Source organism: Chaetomium tenue, assembly GCF_020726465.1.
Source record: "Chaetomium tenue strain MPI-SDFR-AT-0079 chromosome Unknown F5144scaffold_6, whole genome shotgun sequence".
Classification (NCBI taxonomy): domain Eukaryota; kingdom Fungi; phylum Ascomycota; class Sordariomycetes; order Sordariales; family Chaetomiaceae; genus Chaetomium; species Chaetomium tenue.
Window position 1 is genome coordinate 2,214,125 of NW_027117334.1, and position 24,357 is coordinate 2,238,481.

At 57.3% G+C, this 24,357-nt stretch overlaps 9 protein-coding genes across 9 annotated transcripts; 4 read left to right on the forward strand and 5 right to left on the reverse strand.

The window, feature by feature from the left end:
* Positions 1–26: 26 nt before the first annotated feature.
* Positions 27–1,703, reverse strand: F5144DRAFT_657583 (uncharacterized protein). The gene is made up of 2 exons (XM_066793190.1): positions 548–1,703; positions 27–455 (listed from the first exon to the last, which is right to left on the reverse strand). The coding sequence occupies exons 1-2, from the start codon at positions 1,411–1,413 to the stop codon at positions 134–136; spliced, it is 1,188 nt and encodes a 395-aa protein (XP_066639947.1). The 5' UTR covers positions 1,414–1,703; the 3' UTR covers positions 27–133.
* Positions 1,704–1,820: 117 nt separating this feature from the next.
* Positions 1,821–5,807, reverse strand: F5144DRAFT_582666 (armadillo-type protein). Its single transcript, XM_066789513.1, has 3 exons — positions 5,367–5,807; positions 2,384–5,312; positions 1,821–2,327 (listed from the first exon to the last, which is right to left on the reverse strand). The coding sequence occupies exons 1-3, from the start codon at positions 5,504–5,506 to the stop codon at positions 1,935–1,937; spliced, it is 3,462 nt and encodes a 1,153-aa protein (XP_066639948.1). The 5' UTR covers positions 5,507–5,807; the 3' UTR covers positions 1,821–1,934.
* Positions 5,808–6,457: 650 nt separating this feature from the next.
* Positions 6,458–9,239, forward strand: F5144DRAFT_657593 (CYTH-like domain-containing protein; the record flags this gene model as incomplete). The annotated part of the gene is made up of 3 exons (XM_066793191.1): positions 6,458–8,276; positions 8,382–9,011; positions 9,063–9,239. Exons 1-3 carry the CDS (start codon positions 6,693–6,695, stop codon positions 9,237–9,239), a joined length of 2,391 nt encoding a protein of 796 aa, XP_066639949.1. The 5' UTR covers positions 6,458–6,692.
* A 1,050-nt stretch (positions 9,240–10,289) lies between these two features.
* Positions 10,290–11,516, forward strand: F5144DRAFT_657595 (uncharacterized protein; the record flags this gene model as incomplete). The annotated part of the gene is made up of 3 exons (XM_066793192.1): positions 10,290–10,322; positions 10,407–10,853; positions 10,952–11,516. The coding sequence occupies 3 exons, from the start codon at positions 10,290–10,292 to the stop codon at positions 11,408–11,410; spliced, it is 939 nt and encodes a 312-aa protein (XP_066639950.1). The 3' UTR covers positions 11,411–11,516.
* Positions 11,517–11,706: 190 nt separating this feature from the next.
* Positions 11,707–13,800, reverse strand: F5144DRAFT_615060 (uncharacterized protein). The gene is made up of 2 exons (XM_066791788.1): positions 12,090–13,800; positions 11,707–11,871 (listed from the first exon to the last, which is right to left on the reverse strand). The coding sequence occupies exons 1-2, from the start codon at positions 13,437–13,439 to the stop codon at positions 11,845–11,847; spliced, it is 1,377 nt and encodes a 458-aa protein (XP_066639951.1). The 5' UTR covers positions 13,440–13,800; the 3' UTR covers positions 11,707–11,844.
* A 608-nt stretch (positions 13,801–14,408) lies between these two features.
* On the reverse strand, positions 14,409–16,483 carry F5144DRAFT_539209 (uncharacterized protein). Its single transcript, XM_066787115.1, has 3 exons — positions 15,687–16,483; positions 15,090–15,609; positions 14,409–15,028 (listed from the first exon to the last, which is right to left on the reverse strand). Exons 1-3 carry the CDS (start codon positions 16,204–16,206, stop codon positions 14,545–14,547), a joined length of 1,524 nt encoding a protein of 507 aa, XP_066639952.1. The 5' UTR covers positions 16,207–16,483; the 3' UTR covers positions 14,409–14,544.
* Positions 16,484–16,797: 314 nt separating this feature from the next.
* On the forward strand, positions 16,798–18,685 carry F5144DRAFT_582676 (uncharacterized protein). The gene is made up of 6 exons (XM_066789514.1): positions 16,798–17,344; positions 17,426–17,491; positions 17,554–17,612; positions 17,680–18,071; positions 18,132–18,221; positions 18,287–18,685. Exons 1-6 carry the CDS (start codon positions 17,206–17,208, stop codon positions 18,600–18,602), a joined length of 1,062 nt encoding a protein of 353 aa, XP_066639953.1. The 5' UTR covers positions 16,798–17,205; the 3' UTR covers positions 18,603–18,685.
* A 405-nt stretch (positions 18,686–19,090) lies between these two features.
* F5144DRAFT_539213 (cytochrome P450) lies at positions 19,091–21,239 on the forward strand (the record flags this gene model as incomplete). Its single annotated transcript, XM_066787116.1, has 5 exons — positions 19,091–19,474; positions 19,551–19,932; positions 19,994–20,229; positions 20,308–20,640; positions 20,715–21,239. Exons 1-5 carry the CDS (start codon positions 19,256–19,258, stop codon positions 21,237–21,239), a joined length of 1,695 nt encoding a protein of 564 aa, XP_066639954.1. The 5' UTR covers positions 19,091–19,255.
* On the reverse strand, positions 21,238–23,639 carry F5144DRAFT_518135 (major facilitator superfamily domain-containing protein). Its single transcript, XM_066786658.1, has 2 exons — positions 22,601–23,639; positions 21,238–22,547 (listed from the first exon to the last, which is right to left on the reverse strand). Exons 1-2 carry the CDS (start codon positions 23,257–23,259, stop codon positions 21,449–21,451), a joined length of 1,758 nt encoding a protein of 585 aa, XP_066639955.1. The 5' UTR covers positions 23,260–23,639; the 3' UTR covers positions 21,238–21,448.
* Between the last annotated feature and the right edge of the window lie 718 nt (positions 23,640–24,357).

Sequence of the window (24,357 nt, forward strand, 5' to 3'; positions counted from 1 at the left end):
CATTGTCAGGCGTACCTGTAGCGTTCACCCACATATGTCCTGCATAATACCCTCGAAAATTTACTAGTTACACACAGGCGAGTTCTTCTTATCGTATTACAACTTACTCTCTGCCTTCTAGATGCATCTATTCTCAATCTACATCATCCGCCTTCGTCCCGCTTTCCCCTTCCAAATCCACCCCTGACAGCTTCCGTCTTGCCTCACCTAAAGCCTCCTCTTCATTGAAGTCTTCCTCGTCGGGCTCGAGCTCCATGTCTGGCTCAGGTCCGAGGAATGGCTTCTCCTTTTGGCCCTGGCCCCGTTTCATGGCCTCTAGCGCGGCAGGCTTCAGCGTACCATCCTCGTTCACGTCTTCAGCCAAGTGCAGGGTGAACAGCACAACAAGATAAACCTGCCCAGTGGAGCGGTTTCGTAGAACGTATCTGAGCTGGTGTGAGCGTTTGCGGTGATGCCTGCAATGTGTAAGACTTGTTTTTTGCCGTACACCCACAGACTTGATGCTCAACTTGGAAGGGGGGGTGGTAAAAGACGAAAAGAAACGTACCTCAGCCCTTGCCCATCCCAATACTTCATGATCGGTAGGTTGAACCCCGGGAGCCGCAACGCGAACTCGTTGAAGTCGATGTACGGATTGAAGAAATCGACACCGTACGGCCTCTCATACTCCCACGTCCACTTTTCCTTATTCTCCGTCTTCAAAGCCCACTTCATCCTCTGCTTCGGATCATTCGGCGCGCCGAGTTCTTTCCGCCACTCCTTCCCCGCCTCATCACCCCCTTCCTCGAACCACAACCCGCCCTTTACCTCGTCCTCCTCGCCCTCACCGACGTGGACCGCGTTAAAGGAACTCAAGGCGGGGCCGTAGAGGTAGGGCACGTCGGCGTACGGGTCTCCTTCCAACCCGGGATCAATCCACCACTTGACGATGTTCATCGCCGTGCCAAACCCAGGTGGCAGGCGGTCGCGGATGGGGTGGTCAAAGTCGTTGCCGAACTGCAAATCCGTCCCCAGCACCCCGTCCGGCTTCTCTATCACTTCCTCGTCACCACCCGGTTCATCTTCACCCTCGCCTTCTCCCACCTTCTCATCCCCCTCCCCCTTACCCGCCCCCTCACCCCCATCACCACCCTCACCACCCCCACCCCCACCCGGCCTCTTCAACCGAAACCGCACCGCAATCGAATACTGATCCCCATTATACCTATGCACCTCCTGCTCAAAATAGGGCGACGTCTTGGGCGCCGCACGCGGCAGGCCGCGGTAGTTGTGGACCCGCACGCACAGGTCGGCGTCGAGCAGGGCGTTGGCGACGACGCGTACCGGGCGCGGGTCGTTGACGGGGATCTCGACGTGCGAGGCCGGGTCGTAGTCCGAGCCGGCGGTGACGCGGATGAGGTAGGCGTCTGCCATTGGTTTTTCTCTTCTTTTTTTGAGGCGGGGTTTCTTTTTGTTGCTTGTTTGGGTGGTTTTGAGGTGATTTAGTGGAGGGGTTTTTGAGATTGAAGAGGGTGTGGTGCCTGCTTGAGATGGGACGATCTGGTTTGAGTTGTGACGGGAACCGTTGCTGAATGAGAAAGTTTAATGTATGACAAAACACCAAACCGGAAATCTAAGATTGGCTTTTGATGGTGGTCAGTCGCAGCTCCCAAGTTCGAACTTGTCTTGACGCCGGATTTGGCGGATCGATGACGTCGGTTCCGCACCCGCACCCTTTCACTGCCAAGCCATTTCAGACTGCAAAGCGCTCACATTAGCAACCACTTTTAGCATCTCCACACATTTCAAGTATCAGCTGGCAAGATAAAGGAAAGATTGAGCGCTGGGCAACGGGAATAGGTCAATAGCCCCGAAGGGTCAAGATCTCTCTATCCTTGCGTCTCACAAGGCAATATTACATTAGTAATATACAGCACTCCTCCCCAAAACAACCCTTATTCCTCATCCTCCTCGGCATCGGTAAAGTACTCGAAGTCCGCTGGAGCAGGCGCCTCCTCGTCACCCTCGTTATCCTCATCCACTGCAGTCAGCACGCCCGCGGCGGCCGCGGCTCCGCTACCAACCTCGGCCGCACGTTCTTGTGCTCCACGCGCCGTAAGCTGGAGCAGGTCGTTCAGGTCCTGGATGTTGCTGGCGCCGGTGCCGGTCATCGCCCGCGAGGACCAATTTGAAAGCAGCGACTGCGCCGCGTTGCGCGGGGTGGTACCAGGGGCCGCAGCGCCCGCCACAGGGGCACGCTCAGTAGTGACTTTCTTAAGCTTCTCTTCGATCAGCTCCTTAGGTTCGCCGGCTCGCGTATCGTGGAGAAGAATTGGACCGCCGGTAGGCTACGAAAATGGTTAGCTAGGTGAACGGACAACACTAACGGGCTGATGAGACCTACCTTCTTCACCGGCTTGTAGCGCCCGGCCGGGAAGCTGATATACTTGAGCTGGCCGGGGAGCACACGGGACATGTTTTCGATCTCGTAGCCGACCTTCTCCTTCTCAACCTTCTTCTTCGAATCCGAGCCCGCCGAGCCTTCTTTTTCCACCGCCACGTCGCCCTCGTTCTCCTTCGACTCCTCCACCTTGGGCTTCTTCTCATCGTCGACGTCCATCTTGTCGCCGGCCGGTGCGGGTGCCTTGGTGACAGTGGGGGTGTCAATGTCCATACTCTCGCGACGCTGCGCGCGCTCCTTCTTCTGAGCGCGGCGCTTCGCCTGGGCCGTGGTTGACAGGATGGCAGTCGTAACCAAGGCGGGTCCCTCCTCCACCTTGACTTCCTGCTCAGGGGGGTAGTCAAACAGGCTTGGGCGTGCGGCGCAGTGGAATTTGATGCTGGGCATCTCGAGGTCGGGGTCGAGGCCGATGATCGATGTGGGCACAAAGCTCAGGGAAAGGAAGTGGGTGAACGGGAACCAGTACCAATACTGAGTGAAGACGGCCATCCCAACAATACCCGCCATGTTCAGGTTGCCCGTCTGCGTCTGGAGGCCGATGGTGCAGTTCCGGCCGCCGGCATCAAGGATACCCAGGGCAAGGGCGGCACCAAATTTGGTCATGGCGTCCTCGTGGCGGTCACCGACCACCTTCTTCAGCGTCTTTCGAATCGCGGTGACTTTCGGGTTGAGGGCCTCGTTTTGCTGTACCATGATCATAGACAGCGCAATGAGCGCGCCCTGTCGGACGAAGTCCGTCGGGTCCTTCATCATCGGCTCAAGCAGATCGATGGCCTCGTCCAGCCCAGTACCGGCGCATGCGATACCGAGGGCCATAGCAGAGCCATACCGTACGTGAGGGTTGTATGACTCGGCAAGTAGCTCGACCATGCGAGGAACACTGCCAGGCTTCCGGAAGAGGATGAAGCCGAGACTCATGACCGCGATCCGGCGCACGTCGTCGTTGACATCGCTGACGGCGGTATGCAGGAGCTTTCGGACGGCCTTGTTGCTTCCCGTTCCGCAATAGGCCAGGGCCACTGTGAGGATACCGCCATACCGCAGTGTCGGGTCAGGATCGTTCAAGAGACCTTCGATCATGCTATCTGCCCCTTCTTGCCGCCCATACATAATTAGCGCCATGCCAAGAGCACACCCGCGGACGATCTTCTCGTGGCTCGTCTCGTGGGCGTAAGTGAACATGGTCTCGAGAGCCTTGGCATTTCCAGTCCCCAACATGATGAGGCCAACGGCCAAGCCAACAGCCTCGCCGTTGAGGGCAGAATCCGCGAAGAGCACCTTAGTCAGATCCTCGTAGATTTGCTCGTTGCCGCAAGCCATACCGGCAATACCGAGACCCAAAGCGCCGCCATGTTGGATAACTTCCTCGTCCGCAGCGTTGAACATGGTCCGGAGGTAGTCCAGCGCCTCCGCGCCGTGGTTCGCGTGAATCAAACCGTAGGCGTAGAGGGCACCACCCTGGCTAAAGATGGAACCGCTGGACACACCCCCTTGCTTGGGCAGGTATGGCTCGAGTAGCTTCCGGGATTGGCTAGTATTTCCACGGTGGATAACACCAAGCGCAGCAGTCGCTGTAAACTTCGACCAGTTGACAGCCTTGCCCAACCACTCGAGGTTGTCTCTAAAGAACTTGTCGTGCGTAGTTCCCGCATTCATGAAAGCGTTGCAGAACGTGACGGCGGTGTGGAAAATGGAATTGCGGGCCTCTAGACTGTCGCGTACCTTGTTGAGAATGCTCAAGTCGGTATGGTTGTTGCGGTAAAGGAATTCCAAGTTGAGCATGATGGTAGCGCTTCCGTCGAGAATTGACCGAACGTTCTTGAATATTTCGACGACATCCTCGGCCATGTCGCTCTCCTCATTCTGAAGGAGAGATTCGGACTCAGCGGCGCCCTCGGAAGTCTCGGCGCCCTCGGCTCCCTGCTCCGCTTCCGGCTGTTTCGGCGTGGGCAGGGCCTTGATCACCTTTGCCAGAAACTCTTGTGTCCCGTTGTCGTATAGGTCAAAGGCAATTTGGTAAGCAACCGGGAGCTCGCTGCTATCGCTGTTGACGATGAGCTCAAGAAGCAGTGAGGAGGCTTCCTCGGCCGAGTCCAAATAAACAACACACTTGGCGATGGCGAACATATCCGGATTCGGGAGGTCGTTTAGGAGATCAAGGATCAGACGCAGAATCTTGGTCCGGAGGCCACGTTCCTGGACGATGTCCATGCAAACGCTAAGCGCATAGTCCATCAACTCCTCAGCCTCTTGCGACTTGGTCTTGTCCCGCTCCCCTTCTTTGATAGCCCGCTTGATAACCCTGCGGAGAACGCTCAAGTTCTTTGCCTCCACAGCAATACCGACCACTTGCCGGTACTTTCTCTCGGCCAGACAGCTCTCGAATAGCCGCTCAATGACGTTCTCCAGGGCTGTCCAGGTGGTGCTGTCTGTTATTTGGGCCACCGAAGCGGAGCGGCCCTCCTTTGTTGGCTGGAAGGAAGGATCCAGGATGGTGTTGTCGACCGAGTCGCGGGACAGAAGAGACTTGGAAGGTAGCATCGACTGGGAAAAGGGAGTGGTGGGCGAGATCAAAGCCGAACCGTCGAGGGAACCGCTACCAAAAGTGGTGGCAAGGGCGGGCAGCGCGACGTCATGCTTCGATTGACTCGCGGGGGTATGGCGCGAGGATGACACAGCGATATACTGGTCAACGCACTTCGAGATGATGGTCTCTTCGAACTCGCCGGGCGCGTCAAGCTTAAAGAGAGGGCCGGCGGCAAGCGCAAAGGTCATGCTCTCATTGTAGTCTTGGAGGTGGAAGTAGACCTTGGCGAGCACAAGCGCAGCGAGTCGACGCTCAGGGAAGCTCTCGTCTTCGTACAACGCCTCACTAGTTGCCACAGTTAGCCGATGTTTCGCCAAGGGGAATTGCTCTGATGCCTACATCTGGCTCAATGCGCCCGCGACCTCGGTCCAAACGGTATCAATGTCATCATTGAGAGTCTTGAGGGCAAAAACCTTGAGCTCCGGCTCTTCGTCGGCCAGGAAGGCCAGCACTCCGGTCGCTGAAACGAGGCCCGGCATGGTGGGTGACTGTCGTGGTGGAGGGGTAAGTTAGAGATGTCAGGTTTGGCTTTTTTATTTAAAAAAGAATCGCTCGCGAGGTTCCAGAACACTCTCGACTCCAGGCACGGATCGAAATGGGAGATGGTTTCGAGGTTCCGTTGGGCGAATGGAGGATGGGTTGATAGAGGATGGGTTGGATGTTGGACGGGAAGTTCGAACTGTTTGGAAGCTCGGGCTGCGGCGTCGCCTCAGCTGGTCCACGTCAGGAAGCTCCTGCCTTGCGCTGGGCCCACCTACCCGAGTCAATGAACGGTGTTCCGGATCTTGTGATTTTCCGAGCTTTTAAGTGGTGGGTCTGGGAAATGGCTCGGGGCTTGCTCTGATTCTTTCAGCCACGCTGGGCTTCTGATTCTGACCCAATACGGCTAGCTCACATGTCCCTCCAACAAGCCCAGCTCTCTGGCCCCTCGGGCCGCGAACTCTTGTGCCTCTCGAACTCTGTAACACGCGGCGCCAAACGGCAACGCTTGCGACATGCTCCACGCTGTGGCTTAGCTGTTCCAAACCTTCCGTAGCTGTATCATTTCTTTTATCATTGATTCCAATTGAATTGACAGATCGAAATCGCAAGCCGGGAGCACTTCCGCATGCGGAATGCCCGCTCATTGTTAGGCAGTGATTTGGAGCAGCAGCCAAGCACATTCGCGTCCCAGGCAGGAGCAAATCCACACTGGCGCATCTTCTGGCGCACACTTCAGCCTTTTTAGCTCTCCAACTTCCTCCCCCACGCGCCATGTCATGACGATATCGTCGCGTGTGCAGTAGTCCAACCCAACAATATTCCGAGCCTCGAGCCCCTCGTTGCTTCCATCTCATTTTGTTCCTGGTATGGAAGCGAACAGTGGCGACTCGACTCGCTCGTGCTAGTTATTCTCTTGCCGACGCAAAGCTCAGCTCGACGATGTGACACCCGTTTGTCGCGATCATTCGGAACATTGACAGACACCATCATTCCTTCGCGCGCGACCCCACGATAACCGATTTGTCTACGTTGTCTTGTCGCTAGATTGGACGTATCCCTCGATGGTCTTCAAGAGGAGGATTGCGCGAACGAAACAAAGAGCTGAACCCTTGGTCGCGTGGGAGACAGGATCGAACCAAACCCGAACGAACAGTTATATCAGTAACCGACATCGACGTCAAAATGGATCTCAGGGGCATGCTGAACGATAATGTCCCTTCCGCAGGAGCCCCGAACAAACCGCCCCAGCTGCAACAACATGCGCAGCAACCCGCGCCGCCGTCGACTCCCGTGCAGGCCAATCCACAGCAGTCTTTTCGCGACTACAGCCAAACTCAACCGTCCCCCGGGCGGCATATCTCCCACGACTATGGCGCGCACCATATGCCCTCTGGTCCATTCGCATCCCCGCCCCCCTTTCAGGCTCCTCCGACTTCCTACGCCAACCGGCCGCCGCCACCGCAGCTCCAACAAATCCCAACGAACGATCTCCGATCGCCGAGCCTCGGCCCTGGGTCGGTAGCCTCTCCGTACCGACAAACTCCAACTGCCTCGCTGAGCAGCGCCGGTGGCTATCCCTTCCCGCCGCAGCAGAATCCCACGAGCCCCGTGCAGCGACACCAGTACCCGCCGACGGCCGCATATCACCGAGACAGCTATCCCCAGCCCGTGGCTGCCGTGGGTATGACAGGCCCGCCGGCCGCCGGCCCGTACATGCAAGGGTCTCACATCCCCCAAACTCCACCGATCGCGACCCCGGGCACGGGGCATTCTTTTTTGCATCGGGCTCAATCGATGCAGTCTACACCAACGCCAACATCGGCACACAGCCAATCGGCACATTACGGCGCGCCTTTTGCCCAGGGGAGTCCCGTAGCAGCACCGCGTCCACTTCAACAAGCGGACCACTACCAACGCCAATCCTCGCAACCACCGACACCCGGGGGAACGGCCCCGTTGTCCGCTCGTCCAGCTCAAGTCGGGGGGACGTACGGGCCGCCAAGCCCATACCAACAGCGCTTGCCGGGGCCGGGAATCCATCCAACTTCACAAACGTCGCCGCCGCCTCCTCCGCCCCCGTCACTGCCCAGGCATTCGAGTGTTCACAGCATCCAGGACACTCGGAGTCAGGAATCCGCCCGGACGCAACAACAACAACAAAGCGACAGGGAACGAAGCGTTAGCGTGAGCCCAAAAACACGAGTCCCCAGTTTGCCAAGCAGCTCCGGTCGCCCCGGCACCTCGGTTTCTGATCTTGAACCCTACGCGAACCAAGCCCATACCGCTCCAACCATGGCAGAACGCGCCTCCACACCAGCCAAACGGAAACTTGACGACAGGGAGCTACAACCGGATGAGCTAGAAAAACGAGAGACACGACCGCCTCCGTTTGAAGAACAAAACGGACGTCCGACCCACTCCGATCCCGGCGCCCCCATGCAACGTCCAATCATGGCGATGAAAGCTATGAAACGAAGGACGTCGTACCGGACCATACCGGGATGGGCAGAGTCGCGCAAGGACCGGGCGCCCGCTCAACCTCACCGGGTTCTTTATCAGCCGGTTCCGCATTCCGGACCTCAAGTCAACGGCAAGGCCGACCGTCAACCAGATCAGCCCGTCAAGGTTGAACGCTTGCAAAGTCGGCATGCCTCGCCAGAGGAGAAACGCGCGGCGGCCCCAACCACGCCGGCGGCGAGCGCGCCGTCGGATGCCGGGACTCAATGGGGCCCACTGGGGCCATGGGAGGCCAGCATCACCAACTCGGTTCCCCAGGAGCAATTCACCAAGCAAGTCGCTGACTTTTTATTCCAATACGTCATTCTTAACGAAGACCTTGGTGAAATCCAAAGCCGCGGCGTCAAGTTTGAGATCGAAGCTAAACTCGGCATGCTCATCGACAAGAGCACTAATCAACGAGTGGAACTTCCCGTGCAATCGGAGTGTGTACTGAGCGACAACGGCAACTGGCTCGGGTTCCGGTCCAGTATGACGGAGGTTCAGCACAAGTCCTTCAACGGATTTCTCAACTTCCTGGTGCAGCAGACGCACCCGGCGAATAAAGCTGCCAACGCGGCACTACCCCGGCCGCGCCTACCCATCGACTACCGCCACCGCCGCGAGGTCGATAAGTTTTTTGAGCTACCCGCCTCGGTCCGCGACCGCCTCCTACCAGTGTGTGTTGCAAAACCCATCGCCGCCAAGGGCCACAGCGTCAAGGTACGAGTCTCGTACGACCAAAAGACCAACAAAGTCCTCGACAAGATCATCAAGGCGCGCATTGCCGATTTGAGCATGCACTTCCCCGATTTGCCTCTCGACTGCCGCATCAGCGTCAACCTCGAAATGGACTGGGACGGCACGGTCGAGGACCTGGAGAAGATGGCGAGTTCGACAGGACGCCCGCCTATTCCAGCAAGGATGAAGGATCGGTTAAGCTACAAACACGGGTGTTATCAAATCGATCTGACCCAGGTTACGCAGAGCGTGGCGGGGGTTACCGTAAGTCTTGGACGCCACCCCAGAAGTGTATCCGTTCCTAACGAGATTCAGAATACCCAGCGCACGGAGAAGGACCATGAGCTCGAGGTCGAAATTGACCCGACTCCCGTCATTGAACAGGGTCGGAGGGCCATGGAGGGCCAGCCGCATCAGTATGTGGAGGTGGTGGACGGGCTGGTCAATAATATCAGGATATTGGCACGGAAAGCGAAGGAGTTTGCCGGGTAAACGACAGCATGCTGGGCCCCAGGGATGTCACGACCACTACGCATACCATGGCGAAAGAAGGAGCTGGCCGTCGGCACATGCTTTACTCGGAAGGGGGGTACAGATTGTTTCTTCCAGAACTTTGGCGGTTTCTGTCGCACAGTTCTAATCTACTTCCGTTTGTGGAATCGTTCCTCAGTTTTATCCCGCCGGAGGGAGTTCTGCTTTTCTCTCGGCGTCATTAGATACCATCTGTTCTTGTTCTGGGACGGACAACAAGAGCTTGGGAGCACGGTGGAAAGAAGGGGCGCTTCGAGGGCATCAAAATATACTTGTTATCATCTCTCTCCGGATAGGGTACGGTCACACGCCGTTTATTTGTGCGTTTCCAGGGGTAGGTGTATGTGCCATCGTGGGACTTGGACATCCGAGGTCCCCATGATTGAGTGACCTTGGTTACGGGGCAGTGGTGGTATGTACTGCGATATGTTTAGGGGCAGCAGCACAGCCCATAACCAGAGCTTGTCACGTCTCGTTAAGCTCATATTGCGAGCTCGTCACGCTGGTCAGGAGTGTCAGCCGGACCCAACCGACCATTCTCTCTTTCGTTCCAGCTTAAGTTCGATCACCCTTGGCAATGAGATGAGGGTTAACTTGAACCTGGGCTTTCTATTTCTTAAGATCAAGGTCAAGCTACAAACCATACTAATTGGGTATTGGGCGTCAACTATCTGACATTGGTCCCGAAATGAAACCCCTTGATCAATGTCCCGAGCGGTCGGGTTTCATCTGCCGAGCTTGGTCGGCCGTAAGGGGCCTTGTCGTGGAGACATGTATGGTGTATCAAGTCGCAATGACCCCACCCTCGGGGAAGCTCAACCGTTCCACGCAATACCACGCGACTCTTGCAACATATCACATGCCTGGGTGGGCACTTGTATTTAGTCTGCTTGTATGTACGGTCTCGAATCTCCCGACCGCACTTTTAGTTGTTCTCGCCTCACCCTCCAACGTCTACCACCTCGAATAGCCCAGATAACTTAAACACGCACACAAAACAAAACATCCATCATGGCGCCCATCAAAACAGTAGCCGTCCTGGGGGTATGTACTCCTCCCCCTCCCCCCTCCCCCAACCCCCCTCCCCCAAACCCCTCCACCACCCCACTAACACTCATCACCAACCAGGCCACCGGCAACCTCGGCCCCTCCCTCATCACCGAGCTCCAACGCGCCGGCTTCACCGTCACCGCCATCACCCGCTCCTCCTCCACCACCCCACCCAGCAACCTCCCCCCCAACACCCCCACCCTAGCCGCCGACTACACCTCCCTCGACTCCCTCAAAACCGCCTTCACCGGCCAAGACGCGGTCGTGTCAGCGGTCGCGACGCAGGGCGTGGCCGCGCAACGCACGGCGGTGGACGCCGCGGTGGCGGCGGGGGTGCGGCGGTTTGTGCCGAGCGAGTTTGGGATTAATACGCGGGTGGTGAGGGAGCGGGTGATTGGGAAGATTTTGGCGGGGAAGGTGGGGGTGGTGGATTATTTGGAGGGGGTGGTGAGGGATCAGGCTGGGAAGGGAGGGGAGGGGGGGTTGAGTTGGACGGGGGTGTCGACGGGGTTGTTTTTTGATTGGGTGAGTTTTTTTGTGTTGTTGATTTGGTGTTGTAGATTTGTTTGGGGGGGAGGGGTGGTTCGTGTGGTCAGATGATGGCTAACTGGTTCATGTCTCAGGGCCTCGAGCGCAGCGGGCTGGGAACGGTCAACATCAAGGACAAGACGGCCACGGTCATTGACTCGGGCGACGAGAAGTGGTATGCGAGCACCCTCGCGCAGATCGGCAGGGTCGTGGCGGGCATTTTGAAGCACCCCGACGAGACGGCCAACAAGTACATCTCGACGGCGTCGTTCAACCTCTCGCAGAACGAGCTGATTGCGGTAGTGGAGGAGTTGACGGGGTCGAAACTGGCGGTCACAAAGATCAAATCGGCGGATCTGCAACAGGCTGGTGAGACGAAGCTCGCGGCCGGGGATTACTCGGCGTTTGTGGACTTGCTGAGGGCACACAACTCTGCGGATGGTGCAGGGAATGGGCTGCCCGAGGAGGAAAGTGCAAACGGGTTGGTTGGTGTGCCATACGAGGATGTGAGGGAGGCGGTGAAGAGTTGGCTGGAGCGGGAAGGCGCGCTCTAAGCATGATGGATCACAGGGAAAGAAGTTGGGTTAGAATCTAGCAATGCAACAGATATGTTTCAAGATCCGATTTTTATACTTGGAATTCCACAAACCATATATCGATGTTACCATTGTTTTCAGCAAGACAGCAACTGATCATGTTCGATGGGTCGATGCAGTACCTAGGTAACTAAACATTTTGACCACTTGACAAATTCGGCTTACCTACCGTCCATCAAGGTTCGCAATTTGACAACCGTTGCTTAACTGGCACGTCTAGGATAGGCACATCACATCGCCCGGTTGGCTGAGTCCCAAGGAAGTAGCTAAGGATTTCTATACGAATATATTGACTATGAAGAGGAGATGAGATGAGATCCCACCCGCAGCAGCTTGCTAACCTCCTGTTTTCATCTTGTATGTGGCAGTCTGGGTGAGCTAACACGAGGTGTTCATTGCTTGCTGCGGGTGAGAGTAACCTCGCCCACGTCCACATCAGACAGTCCGTTACAATCAGCTACCGTAGGTACCTAGGTACTCAGCTTTCCCCCATCATCATCGGAACCACCACATCCTCATTATACCGCCACAAATACCCACTATAATGCGTATGAAACGCCGCCCCAGAATAGAACATCTTCCCACCCAACCCCCCCTGCAGCCCCGCCAACCTCTTATAAAACCCCCCCCTAATCACCTTCGGCCTCGCATGCAACATAAACGGCACATGCGAATCAAACACCAACCACTCCGGCTCCGTCGCCTCCACGCCCTGCGCAACCTGCACCCTCTGAATCTCCCTCACCGCGCGCGCCTTGACCTGCTCGTCCGGCAGCGTAGCCGTATCCGCACCCAACTTGACCCACCACACATCCTCCACCACGCCCACCGCCGCGACCTGGTACAGCGCCGGCAGCACCGGAAGCTGGAACGGCGTGGTCGCGGCCACGTTCTGGTGCGCCACCGTCTGGTTCAGCCCCACGCCCCGGACCAGCCCCGTCCAGTAGCCCGTCGCGCCGGTGAACTGCGAGAAGACGGCGTGCTCGTCGGGGGTCAGGTCCCAGCCGGCGAGGTTGGAGAGTGTCGGGGGGATGGTGAGCAGGATTTGTCCGCAGGAGAGCAGGCGCATGCCGCTGCCGGAGGGGGTGAAGACGAGGAGCTCCGCGCGGTTGGAGGGGGTGTTGCTGTGTCGGTTGGCGGAGATGATGGTGGATTCGAGGAGGATGTTGGATGGGCCTAGGTAGGAGGCCGCGCGGGTGTAGAGCAGTGAGTTGTTGCCCTGGGCTTGGGTGAGGTACCCCTCGCGGAGGGCGGTTACGTCGCCGAGGTTGAAGTACTTGATCACGTAGAGCGTGGGTAGTTGGAGCAGGCTTCCCAGGCCCTGGCCAATCTGGAAGACGATGGGGATGGCGGCCGTGAGGTTGTGCTTCGTCATGAAGTCCCCGAAGGGCATGACGAGGTCCTCGGGCACGGGGTGCGGGAGCGCCTGGAAGTCGTCTAGGATGTAGGCGTATTTGGCCATGACGGCCGCCAACCCGGCCAGGGCTGGACCGATGGCGAGGTCATCCCGCGTGATGTTGACGCTGGATCCGTCCCGTAAGTCGGTGTATGTCTGGATCGTCTGGTACAGGGGTGCTGGGACTGAGAGGTTGGCGGGCTGTCCGGGCACATTGGCGGTCAGCGTCGAAGTGTTGGCCAGGGGCACCTTGAATTTGTCGAAGAAGCGCAGGACGGCTGGGAGTGGCTGGAAAACGACGACGCCGATGTCGATGGGGATGCCCGTGGCCGGGTCCAGATAGGTGAGGGTGTTGCCTCCGAGGCGGTTGAGGCGTTCAACCACCACCACCGTTTTGCCCTTGTCCTTCAATGACACGGCAGCATGCACACCGCTGGCTCCTCCGCCGATAACGCACACGTCTCGCTCAACCACTTCGCCATACTGCCCCTTGTAGTTGTCGGTAACGGACGCATAGCGGTAGGATGCCTTTGACGCAGCTGTTTGCGCGGCGCAGCCTAGCACGGCTAACACGGGGATGGCAGAGAGCATCTTGAAGGAGTATGAGAGACACCCAATCAGAAAGAGGCGGCTGTTGCAAAGTGACTGGAGAGAATGCCGGAGCAGCACTAGACGCGGGCCACCGGATGGCACCAAGTGGCCTTGGACCTTGGTCACACTTGTAAGAATCTGAACGAATTCATGAGCTGGTAATTACGGTAGCTGGGCCTTAAACAAGCCGTCCTCCACGCAACATCTCCATTGACGCCGCCTTCCTGCACATTGAAAATGTTGGGTGAAGACTGGAGCGGCTCGTTTAGCCCCCAGCTACAACCAACATTTCCATTGACGCCGCCTTCCTGCGCATACACATGAATGTACATACATGTACCTATATGCAAGCCACTGGCCCCCAAGGCGAGAGCAGCGCGGAAGCCTGCCAGACGCAGACGCGGCTCATCTATCTATGCAGGCTTGCGGCGCTGCTCGGTCAACACACGCCACTCCCGAAGAACCTGCAGCACACACATCGTCCCCTGCACTTCAATACTCATTGGCCCATGTTCCGAGGCTGGATGGATAAATCCGGATGCAGGTGGGTCAAGCCAGGATCGTTGGTGCCCGGGATCTTCTGTGAAGTTACTAGAACGAGACCTGTGCCTTGTTGGCGCTGTGCTGTTAGGCTTCGAGGCTATCACCAACATACCTTCCCAATGCCAATCACTGAGTGTTCCATTGCCAAGGGCTCGGAATCTCTTCGGGGTTCCTTGTTTAGGTGCATTGGAAGTGCCGAAGGATTTAGCCCTAGCTCGAATCTGGCTGGGACCAACAGAGCACGCAATTCTGTTGAGGCACCCTTTTGCCTCTTCGAACTCTTGTTTGAACACATGCACGTCGAATAGGCATAGATAGACATGCTTATTCAACCGAGGCATCGGGTTCAGATTGTGGGACATGGAGGAATTTAAAACATTGAGTACATGCATAATACGTCACGAAGCTGGTAGAGGACGGGAAGTATTCTGTAATAACTTGAATTGTCTGCCTGTGCTGTGAAAAGGGGTTAGAAGTTCGCGTTACCGAGCTCTAGCCAACAAACCCCGTCCCCCAAGCCAACTTTGATCCCACCCAACATTGAATCCAGGCCCCGACCGATTTAGTCAAACAGCTTGAACCCACCCGGAAACGCCTTCTGGAACAGCCCGATGGGATCATACTTCTTGCTGGCCGCCTGCAGCTTAGCCTTGTTGGCCGGCCCGTACGAGTTGATGAGGTCCTGGCCGGTGAAGGCGTAGTTCATGTAGATGTAGGGGATGATGGTGCCCTTGGCCGTCGCGTCGGCACGCATCTGCGCCAGCGTGCTCTCCATAAAGGCAATCACGGCCGCGTCGTCGGAACGCTTCTCCCAGTACGAGAGCAGCAGGACCGAGACGATGGGGCCGTCGGCCGCGTGCAGGCCCAGCACGTTGCCGCCGAGGGCGTCCGACTTGGCCAGCAGCGAGACGGGGAAGGGCTGCAGCGTGAGGGAGAGCGTGGCGCCCGAGACGCTGTACAGCGGAGGCAGGGCCGCCGTGTAGATGTCGCTGATGGCTTGCAGCGTGGCGACATCGGCCTTGACCGCGATGTTGATGTATGCCGCCCTGGGGGGAAAAACGAGGTTAGATAGAGACAACGGCGACGTGTGCATGTGTCTGCTCGTACCTCACTTGGGTCTGGGCGGCCGCAGTCTGCTCGCTCGCCGCAGCCGTGACGTTCTTCAGCGACATGCTGTTGAGCACGTCAATCTGCGGCGTCATCTTGGTGAAAGGGTCGAGGACCGGGGGGTTCTCGACCGGCTCGTTGTAGTACGCCTGGTTCAGGCACATGATGGGAGCACCGAATGCGGCGGCCATGGCGCCCGAGTGTCCGATGCTGATCATGATGTGCGTCTGGTCACTGGCATTGGGCTTCTTGAGCTCGCTGACCAGAGAATCGACCTGGCCAGGAAAATTGTCAGGAAAGTAGAAGACATTACCGCCCCAGAGCAGCCCCTGCTTAAAGGTGCGGAAGTCGAAGCGCGTGACGACGCCGAAGTTGTTGCCGCCGCCACGGAGGGCGATCCAGAGGTCGCTGTTCTCTTTGGCATTGGCGTTGACGACCTTGCCGGAGCTGAGGACGACCTGGTAGTTGACGACGTTGTCGCAGATGAAGCCCTCGCGGCTAGAGAAGAAGGACAGACCTCCTGCAGCGGGTTAACCATGGTTCCCCTGAGCATCAAAACATCAATGCAACGCGAAACTCAACGGCAGAGGGACGAACCTGCCAGGGCCAGACCGCCCACACCACCCATGGCGCTGCGGCTGCCCGTCACGCTGAGACCCAGTGCATCCAGCTTCTGGTAGACGGCGCCCCAGCGGGCGCCGGCCCCGATCTGGACCACCGAGTTGTCCTGGGTGAGGGTGATGTCGTTGAGCAGGCCCAGGTCCAGAGTGATGCCGTTGTCGACATTGGCACAGCCAGGAAGGGGCTGCTGTCCCGCGCCACGGATGGCGCAGTCGAGCAGGCCTGCAAAGGGCCGGATGGTAGAGACGAAGGCAGCGACTTCTGCGACGCTGGACGGCTGAAAGAAAAGCAGAGGCTTGAGGTCACTCTCTAGGCCGGACAGGTACGCGCCATTCAGCTTGTCGTACTTGTCGCTGCCCCGGACGTGAACCTGCCCCCCGGGAAAGGCTGCCTGCAAGGCCTGAACCGCGCCGTCTGTTGACGCCATGAGGATCAAGAGCGGATAGAAGCTGAGGACCCGGACAAGGAGTGTGAGAAAGAGCGTGGCGAGCCCCATTAAAGCGGGCGCTTAAACAGCTTTCTTGGCGCGCGAATCCTTCCCAGGTAGGTAATATATTAAACACGGCGTTGTTGGTTGGGGACTGGACCTATCGTAGATCTGTGGTGGTCAGGCACCAGCGCATCACAGAGTGACTGAAACTTGGAGGTAGTACCAGAGTCTCGGAGCACTGTTCTTCTCCAAAGCACACGGTTTATAAGGCGCGGTTCGAGAGTATCATTTACGGTGTGAAAGCACCCCCTCAAATGTAGAAAATCCCATTCTACGAATGTACATGTCCGGGACCTATGGAGAAGCGACACATATGTATTGCGAAGTCCCACTCCACTTATTTCTACATTGGCACTGCATCGAATATGCAGATCTCATGTATGTAGCTATGTACCTATGTACAATACATGCTGGTACGGACGCCTGCGCCCCCACCAGGTACCAACGGGAGCATGCAGATGGCCCCCAAGCACCCGCGTCGTTGGATTTGTACTGTGCATTATGTATTGGCATACCCCCTGTCGTTCCCAGCCGACTCGAGTACCAACACAACCCGAAGTTGGCTGCAAATGTAGGCAAGGGGCACGACCCGCGTCCTGAGGAGGGAGGCATGGTCTGAACGGAATTCGTTGGTCTGCCGATAAAGTGTTTGTGAAACGAAGGGGACGGCGTGTGTTGCCGGTCTGCCGCTCGCCAGTCTGGCCGTCTCGAGTGTTCCCCCCCAAAGTGGCAGTTCAGCGGTGTTCGACTCTCGCCGCTTCACGTGTGTAGGGCGGCACGGATGGATGCTTCATCAGACATTGGCTTCAATAATGGCTCGGCCAGCCCCATCTTCAAGAGTTAGAGTTGATTTGTGATTTCCCCCCTTCTGCTGTTGCATGCACTCCGGTTCATCCAGGACAGTCAAGACTCGCGTCCATAAGTGACCGTTTTTGGCGAGCTGCCCCCCGCACACAGTGCAGATCGGCCATCAATCACCCTTCTTTGTTTCCAGTCAGCTTCACCATGAGTATGCCGGCTGCGATCAGTGATACCAGCGGCATCCTGGCCGCGGGGATAACGCTGTCCGTGTTCACCACCGGCATCGTCACCGTGCGTCTCGCGGCCAACCTGCACCAGACCGGGAAGCTCCAAGCAGATGACTGTATGACCCCGGACCCCTGTTTGAGCCGCTCGCACGGGCACAGTGGCCGTTGTTCATGCTGCAGTTGCTGACGGCGCTCAGACCTTTCCATCATCGCGTTGGTCTTCCTTGTCGGGAACTTTGGCGTCTTCTACGAGCTCTACAAGTGTTGGTAACCCCTGACTCTCTTCTTGGCACATATAGGAGCTAACGTGAATTCATCAATCCAGCCGAAGGCGAAGGCTTCGCCGAGTTGGACCCACGTCCAGCCATCCGTCGCGTCGCTCAGGTTAGCATACTCTTCATTTAGCTCTCCATCGAGGCAGAACAGCAAGCTGACTTAGTCCAACACACAGTATGCCGAAGCTGGCATTTTCCTCTCCGGCTTCTCTCTATGGACGGCAAAGCTACCGGTGCTCGTGCTCCTTGCCCGCATATTCGGAATACATCGCGGCGTCCGCATCTCGTCCATCATCACCACCATTGTCCTGGGCGTGGCCGTCATCGGGGCCGATATTTACAACGCCGTCATCTGCTGGCCGCCTTCGGTAGACGACGACCTAACCGTCTTCCTGGGCTATGTAGCTAAGTGCACCGAGGCCAGTTCCTTAACGGGGGTCATTCTAGCCCCTATTGGACTGGTTGCCGATATCATCATTTTTATTCTTCCCATCCCAGTCATCCTCAAACTGCAGCTCTCTATGGAGAAGAAAATCGGCCTGGTGGTTGTGTTCTTGTTCGGTCTCGTGTAAGTCATGACCAGCTTAAGCCCTGCCGTTTCCCCTTCTAACACCTGATCTCTCTTCAGGGCAATTGCAGGCACCGCCGTCTCCATGAAATTCAAAATCGATTCCAGATCGGGCCATGCCACGGATGTTCAACTTGCTATGATCTTGACGTAAGTCCCTACTCTTGTTCCACTAGAAATACAAATCATTGATACTGACGCCCCTTTACTTGCAGCCTCCTCGAGACCGCCATCGTCATCGCCGCTGGTTGCGTCCCTGCCGTGAAGGCCTTCTGGGCCGGCTTCATCATTGGATCCGGCTGGTACTCGCGCCTCACTTCTCTGCTCTCCACCTCTGGCCGCAACACCAGCCGTGGCACAGAGAGGTCCACAAAGCAGTCCCAGGACTCGCTTCAGAGGGATGGAAGCAGCACCGAGAACATCAATGACTACTACCAGCTCGAGGAGCAGCATTCCGTGGGGAAGTGGCCGCATGTCGTAGCGCATCCGTATCAGGTGGGAGCTTCCGGCGGCCGGCCACCTCGGTATTGAGGCGAGTGCTTGTGTATAAGACGTGATTCGTGGTAGTGGTTTAGACAATAGGCATTTAACTATGGATTTTGCGTGCTTCCGGTATCACTGGCCGTGTCCAGTCCATTGTCTCGTACTTCCGAGTCCCAAGTGACCAGACACCTGCCTACCATAATTAGGTATTACCTTCAACTTGAAGTCTCGGTGGCTTTCCTTGGTTCCTACGTGACTCCATCTCTTGTGCAAGCTGGCCGCATATCCTCTCAGTCTTGCAGCAAAGAGGGTGTCAGTTCCCTGCGGTACAACTAGGCTTCCCCTCTTCCCATGGATGCCCCCTAGATGACGAAACGGGCCGAGTATGCCTGGTGCCACACAATCTACAGATACCGCCCCCAACGTCACGGTAACCGCGACACCGCCTCCTACGCCACAGAATGTACATCAACGGCACGGATCTTGGGTGTCATCGACGGCAAACTACTGCCGGCCAACTATCGCCAAGCCATCGTTGGCATCACACCACCAGTAACAAGGACTCCTTCGAAGAACAGTCACATTGGGGGCTGATTCCGGGTCTCCATGGGCCCCCGAGACTTCATCGCTTCTTGTGCTCATGAACTCCACGGTTTCCGCCTCCCTCACTCCGTTAAACGCAGCCCACACCAGACCCAAAGATGGCAAGTACAATTTCCTTGGCCGTATTTCAGGCCCTTATGGCCCTGTCCGCCCTTGCCGCGGTGTATGTAGTAGCAAGACGGGTTGTTAGTCCATCGCCAGACTGGAAGACCGGAAAGCCCGTCGTCGGAACCCGGAATCAATGGTTTTCGTGGGAGCGAGCGGCACTGCGCTCGTTCAGCCTATCGAAGCAGTGGTCTTTCGAGGGATATGAAAAGGTGATATCGGTACTCCCCCCCTGTCTTTTGATCGGCTTCAACTGACAACGAAGCGCTACGCACGGCAAAATGGCAGTACTGCAAAGCCAACTCCCCGTTCATCATCCCCTGCATTGAGCGCGGACCGGTGGTCATCGTCCCGCCAAAGCAGATCAAGAAGGTGTATGGGCTCCCCGAACATGTCATAGACATGTGGAACACCTCAAACGACACCATCCAGTCAAAATACACAATCTCGGACCAGGACATCGTCAACCACCCCTTCCAGATCAATGTCATCCGCAACCAGATGACACGGAATCTAGATATTTTGACCCCTGCCATATCCACCGAGCTTGAGGCGGCGTTTGAACGACTGTGGGGTACAGGGGATGAATGGAGGGAGTTCCGGACTTGGGAGAATTGCCTGGCGCTGATCGCGGGGGCGTCTAACGCTGCGTTTTGTGGTGCTCCTCTGTGTAAGTGGTTTGCTTTGTGGCTCTTCCTCCTTCTTCAAGGGCTAACAACGTGGAACGGCAGGTCACGATGCCGTTTTTTTGAGGAGTCTTAAGGATCATGGCATGATTACATTCCTCGGCGCTCTTATGATTAGCGGAACGCCACGCCTATTCAAGCCAGTCACTGGGACGCTCATCGGCTGGGCTTGCGAGTTCATGTTCCATCGCACCAAAAGGCTCTGTATGCCATTTATCAAGGAGAGGCTTGCCAATACGGCGAGAGCAAAGGAGGACCCGAGCTTCTGCTGGACAGCCCCTGTAAGCAGCAGTTTGCTACTCCCTAGTCCCGTCTTACCTCTCAACGAGTGACATTCGCATTCTGACACGAACATGCAGAGAGATGGCTTGCAATGGATCATCGAAGAAGCCTACGGGACCAAAAGTCCAGCCCAACTCGACCCCGTGCGCATCACCCGTCGCTTACTCTACGTGAACGACATCTCCCTGCATTCGACAAGCTTTACCGTGCAGAACCTCATCCCGGACATCTACAACTATTATGATAGTGAGAGTCTTGTCGAGGCCTTACGAGAGGAGTGCTCCACAGTCCTTAAGGAGGCCGGGGGTGTTTGGACCCGCGATGCAGTCCAGAAGCTCAAGCTTGTCGACGCGACCATCCGAGAGTCAATGAGGCTGACCCCGTTTGCGTCCATTGCGCTTCCTCGAACTGTGAGTACCTACCTTCTGTCCAGCACTGATAAATACGCCGAGAACAACCACTGACCATCCACTCTTCCCCTCAGGTCATCGAACCCCACGGCATCTCCATGGACAGCCCCCACGGTAAATTCCACGTCCCCTACGGCACGGTGATTGCCACCCCCATTGACCCCATCCACCGCGACGCTACCATCTACCCAGACCCCAACCGTTTCGACCCCTTCCGCTTCACCCAACAACCGGGTGTCGCTCGCAGCAACAGCAACAGCAACAACAACAACAACCTCCACGACGGCCTCGAGCTCAACCCCCCCAGTACCGAAGCAGAACAGCATCCACCCAACAACGGCAACAACCCCAAGCCCAAGTCCTCAGTCACGCTAGACAACACGTTCCTCGGCTTCGGGTTCGGCAAGCACGCGTGTCCGGGCCGCTTCTTCGCGCTGCACGAGATGAAGCTGTTTGTGGCGCACATGGTGCTGAACTACGACGTCGAGTACTTGGGCGAGCGGCCCGAGCTGACCAACATGGTCTGGCTCAAGGTGCCGTATGATCAGGGGAGGGTGCGGGTGCGGAGGAGGAGGGAGGGGCGGGAGCTTGGCTTGTGAGGATTTTGTATAACATTTCATAAGAGTCTGAGTTATCTCGTAATAACGAATGTCAAACCTCCGAACTGAAACAATGTACAGTGAATATCTAATAGATGAGGGTGGAAGTGACATTTAACGATGCAGGAGGCGGGGCGTATTATCTACTTATACAAAGAGAATTCGCGCTGTGGTTTATATTAACTCGTATGTAAAATCCCCAAGCCCCCCTATACACTCGCCGACCCCGTCTCCCCCGACTCCACCGCACCATCCCCGCGCTTCGCGGGCGCCTCCTTCTCCTGCAGCCCATACTCAGTCTCCAGCTCCGTCGACAAGTGCAAATGGTCCTCGATCGCCACCGAAAACACGCCCACAATGCTAAGAGCGACCCCCCACCACCACACAGCCTTCAAACTCGTCACATACACACCAACAACCTCAGCCCACACAGCCGGGTCAACCGTAGGCGCCAAGTCGTGCGCGCGACTCGCAAAGGCATACGCACCGCCATCAACCAGCTGGCTCTGCAGCGCGGCATCCCGCACAGCGGGCAAGTTATTATTGACCACCGCATTAAAGATAATGGACGGGACCGACACGCCCCACACGAAGCCAAACGTCTTGATGAAGGAGAAGACGGCGGTGGCAGCGGCGACGTCGGCCTGCGGCAGGCCCGCAAGAATAGCCGGGAGGATGGCCGAGATGGTCGGGCCGAGCCCAAACACCATGATCAGCTCGAACCAGGCCCAGGCGGCCTTGGGGGTGGTGGCGTTGAGCAGCGTGAAGAGGCCGAAGCCGAGGGCGCTCAGCGCGAAGGCGGCGACGTGGATGGGGCGGTAGACGCCGAAGTGGCTGAGGGCGACGCCGCCGATGCCCGCGGCGAAGAGCGTGCCGATGGCGAAGGGGAGGAAGTAGATGCCTGAATCGAAGACGGTGGTGCCGAGCACGGCTTGGAAGTAGACGGGCAGGAAGTAGCCGGCGGTTTGGATGAGGACCGAGGATAGGAAGGTCAGCAGGTAGCCGCCGGCCGAGGTGCGGTTGCTGAAGAGGCGCGAGGGTACGCCCGGGTTGCGCGCCAGGAAGTGCTGGTGCAGGTGGAAGCCGATCCAGCCGAGCACGCCGAGCACGATGGGCACGATGACGCGGAATGATGACCATGGGTGCACCACGCCGCCCGTCACCAGGCCGATGAGCACCGAGATGATGCTGGGGATGAAGATGAGGTTGCCGACCACGTCGAGCGACGTGATGCTGGACGCCGGGCTGCCGCTGCGGACGTGCATGAATAGCACGATGGTAACGAGGGCGATGCCGCAAATGGGGATGCTATTGCCGGGTTAGTGGCCATCTCGAGCAAGCAAGGAGGGTGGAGGACGCACTTGATGTAGAAGATCCATCTCCAGGCGTTCTGGCCGAGGATGCCGCCCAGCACCGGGCCCAGGGCAGCAGCAAGGCCGGCCCAGGCGTTGATGATGCCGAGCCACTTGCCCCGGCCGCGGAGCGGGAACAGGTCGCAGGCGATGATGTCGATGAGCACGTAAATGCCACCGGCGCCGACGCCCTGGATGACACGGCCGGCGATGAACATGGCCGGGCCCGTCGCGCCGCCGGCCACACCGCTGCCGACGGTGAAAAACGCCACGCACGCGACGGTCGGACCCTTGCGGCCAAAGATGTCGGAGAGCTGCCCGATCAAGGGCTGCACTGCGGCTGCGGCAAAGACGAAGCAGTTGGCGATCCACACATAGACGGACGAGCCGCCGAGGTCGGCAATGATGGCCGGCAGCGCGGTGCCCAGGATCATGGCGTCGAGGGCCGAGATGAAGGCTAGCAGGCTGAGGGCCACGATGACCATCCAGAAGCGGGCCGGCCTGCGCTTTTTGGCCGGTGCGTCATCCCCGGGCGCCGGCACCGGGACGGGCACAGGCTCGCTGGTCACCGTGGTGGTTGTCGATGGTATTGTCGGACCTACCGCAACGGCGGGGGAAGGCTTCTCGGACTCCATCATGTCGGTGGTCTTCTTGTCGGTGTCAGCCATGATGGAAAGAGCCGGGATGGCAGTAGAACCGTAGAAGCAAGCGCTAGGAAGGATTCGGAAATATGGCCGAGAACTGGAGGACGTGAAGGACGTGAAAGACGCAAGGCCGCCAGGACGGCCCCCAAGAGAGGTCCGAATGCAGGGATTGGGGACTTGTCCCGGGCCCAGGCTTCATCTGTTTACCTGTTGCTGTTGGTTGTTGGGTCGTTGGGGGCTGTCCCTCGGCAATATGCACTAATGCACAGTACCTATTAATGGTACCCGTGCATCATACCCATTCCCGACGTTTTATGTACTCCAAATGCCAATCTAAACTGAAATCCTACCGGAGATGTGAAATCGTGACTAACAACATGAACCCAACCCGTTCAAGTCCGTTCCTGTCCGGCTCTTCTGCACGGGTCCTTTCCGCAATTCTGCATTCCAATGGCACGACGGCACCTAATTTGTAATTGGACAGTGTACGTCAGCCCTTGGACTGCGCAGCCGCTGTTGGTCGCACTGCATATGCATATGCCAGGTGTAACATGAGACATGACACGGGACTGGAGGAGACTGGATTGGAGGGCGAGTCATAAGAGGCTGCGGCACAGGAGTCACTGACAAGGACCCAACCGCAGTGTCTATGGACTGTTTACATGTACATTTGTACTGTGTTAAACGCGGGACGATAAATGACCAACGCCGAGACAACGCTTGCGACATCCTGCAAGATCGCCCGATATTGATATTGATGGTTGATGGTTGATGGCAACGGATATCATGGTCAGAAGGAGAAAGGGAGAATGGAGAAGAGGCTGGCAAATTGTGTAAGTTACCTAGGTACCTATAATAAGTTGCGTAACTAAACCCAAAGCTCCCCTTCACGTAACCTCTCATTATCAAATAGATACCTTAGATAGGTAGGTACCTTCCAGTTTAGCCACTCTATTGTTGTTGGTGTGGCGATGCATCCAGCCCATCTTCCCTGCCACCGTGCCACTTCGGGGACAAAGGCACCAGACCACTGACCGGACTTGGTTGGAGTTGGATCCAACTTTGCCGCGCGGTTGACCGCCACCATGGTTCCTAACTTCCTCCTCATGCAGCTGCGAGCCG

Excerpts from the sequence above, each read along its gene's own strand:
- F5144DRAFT_582666 (XM_066789513.1), bottom strand. The coding sequence starts at position 5,506 with ATGCCGGGCCTCGTTTCAGCGACCGGAGTGCTGGCCTTCCTGGCCGAC. Across the intron at positions 5,313-5,366 it reads GCGGGCGCATTGAGCCAGAT|TGAGGCGTTGTACGAAGACG; the intron begins GTAGGCATCAGA and ends TGTGGCAACTAG. Across the intron at positions 2,328-2,383 it reads GCTACAAGCCGGTGAAGAAG|CCTACCGGCGGTCCAATTCT; the intron begins GTAGGTCTCATC and ends CCATTTTCGTAG.
- F5144DRAFT_657583 (XM_066793190.1), bottom strand. The coding sequence starts at position 1,413 with ATGGCAGACGCCTACCTCATCCGCGTCACCGCCGGCTCGGACTACGAC. Across the intron at positions 456-547 it reads TGGGATGGGCAAGGGCTGAG|GCATCACCGCAAACGCTCAC; the intron begins GTACGTTTCTTT and ends TACACATTGCAG.
- F5144DRAFT_582676 (XM_066789514.1), top strand. The coding sequence starts at position 17,206 with ATGAGTATGCCGGCTGCGATCAGTGATACCAGCGGCATCCTGGCCGCG. Across the intron at positions 17,613-17,679 it reads CCATCCGTCGCGTCGCTCAG|TATGCCGAAGCTGGCATTTT; the intron begins GTTAGCATACTC and ends TCCAACACACAG. Across the intron at positions 18,072-18,131 it reads GTGTTCTTGTTCGGTCTCGT|GGCAATTGCAGGCACCGCCG; the intron begins GTAAGTCATGAC and ends ATCTCTCTTCAG.
- F5144DRAFT_539209 (XM_066787115.1), bottom strand. The coding sequence starts at position 16,206 with ATGGGGCTCGCCACGCTCTTTCTCACACTCCTTGTCCGGGTCCTCAGC. Across the intron at positions 15,610-15,686 it reads GGGCGGTCTGGCCCTGGCAG|GAGGTCTGTCCTTCTTCTCT; the intron begins GTTCGTCCCTCT and ends AACCCGCTGCAG. Across the intron at positions 15,029-15,089 it reads GCCGCCCAGACCCAAGTGAG|GGCGGCATACATCAACATCG; the intron begins GTACGAGCAGAC and ends TTTTCCCCCCAG.
- F5144DRAFT_518135 (XM_066786658.1), bottom strand. The coding sequence starts at position 23,259 with ATGGCTGACACCGACAAGAAGACCACCGACATGATGGAGTCCGAGAAG. Across the intron at positions 22,548-22,600 it reads AGATGGATCTTCTACATCAA|CATCCCCATTTGCGGCATCG; the intron begins GTGCGTCCTCCA and ends ACCCGGCAATAG.
- F5144DRAFT_615060 (XM_066791788.1), bottom strand. The coding sequence starts at position 13,439 with ATGCTCTCTGCCATCCCCGTGTTAGCCGTGCTAGGCTGCGCCGCGCAA. Across the intron at positions 11,872-12,089 it reads TGTTGCATGCGAGGCCGAAG|GTTACTCTCACCCGCAGCAA; the intron begins GTGATTAGGGGG and ends GACGTGGGCGAG.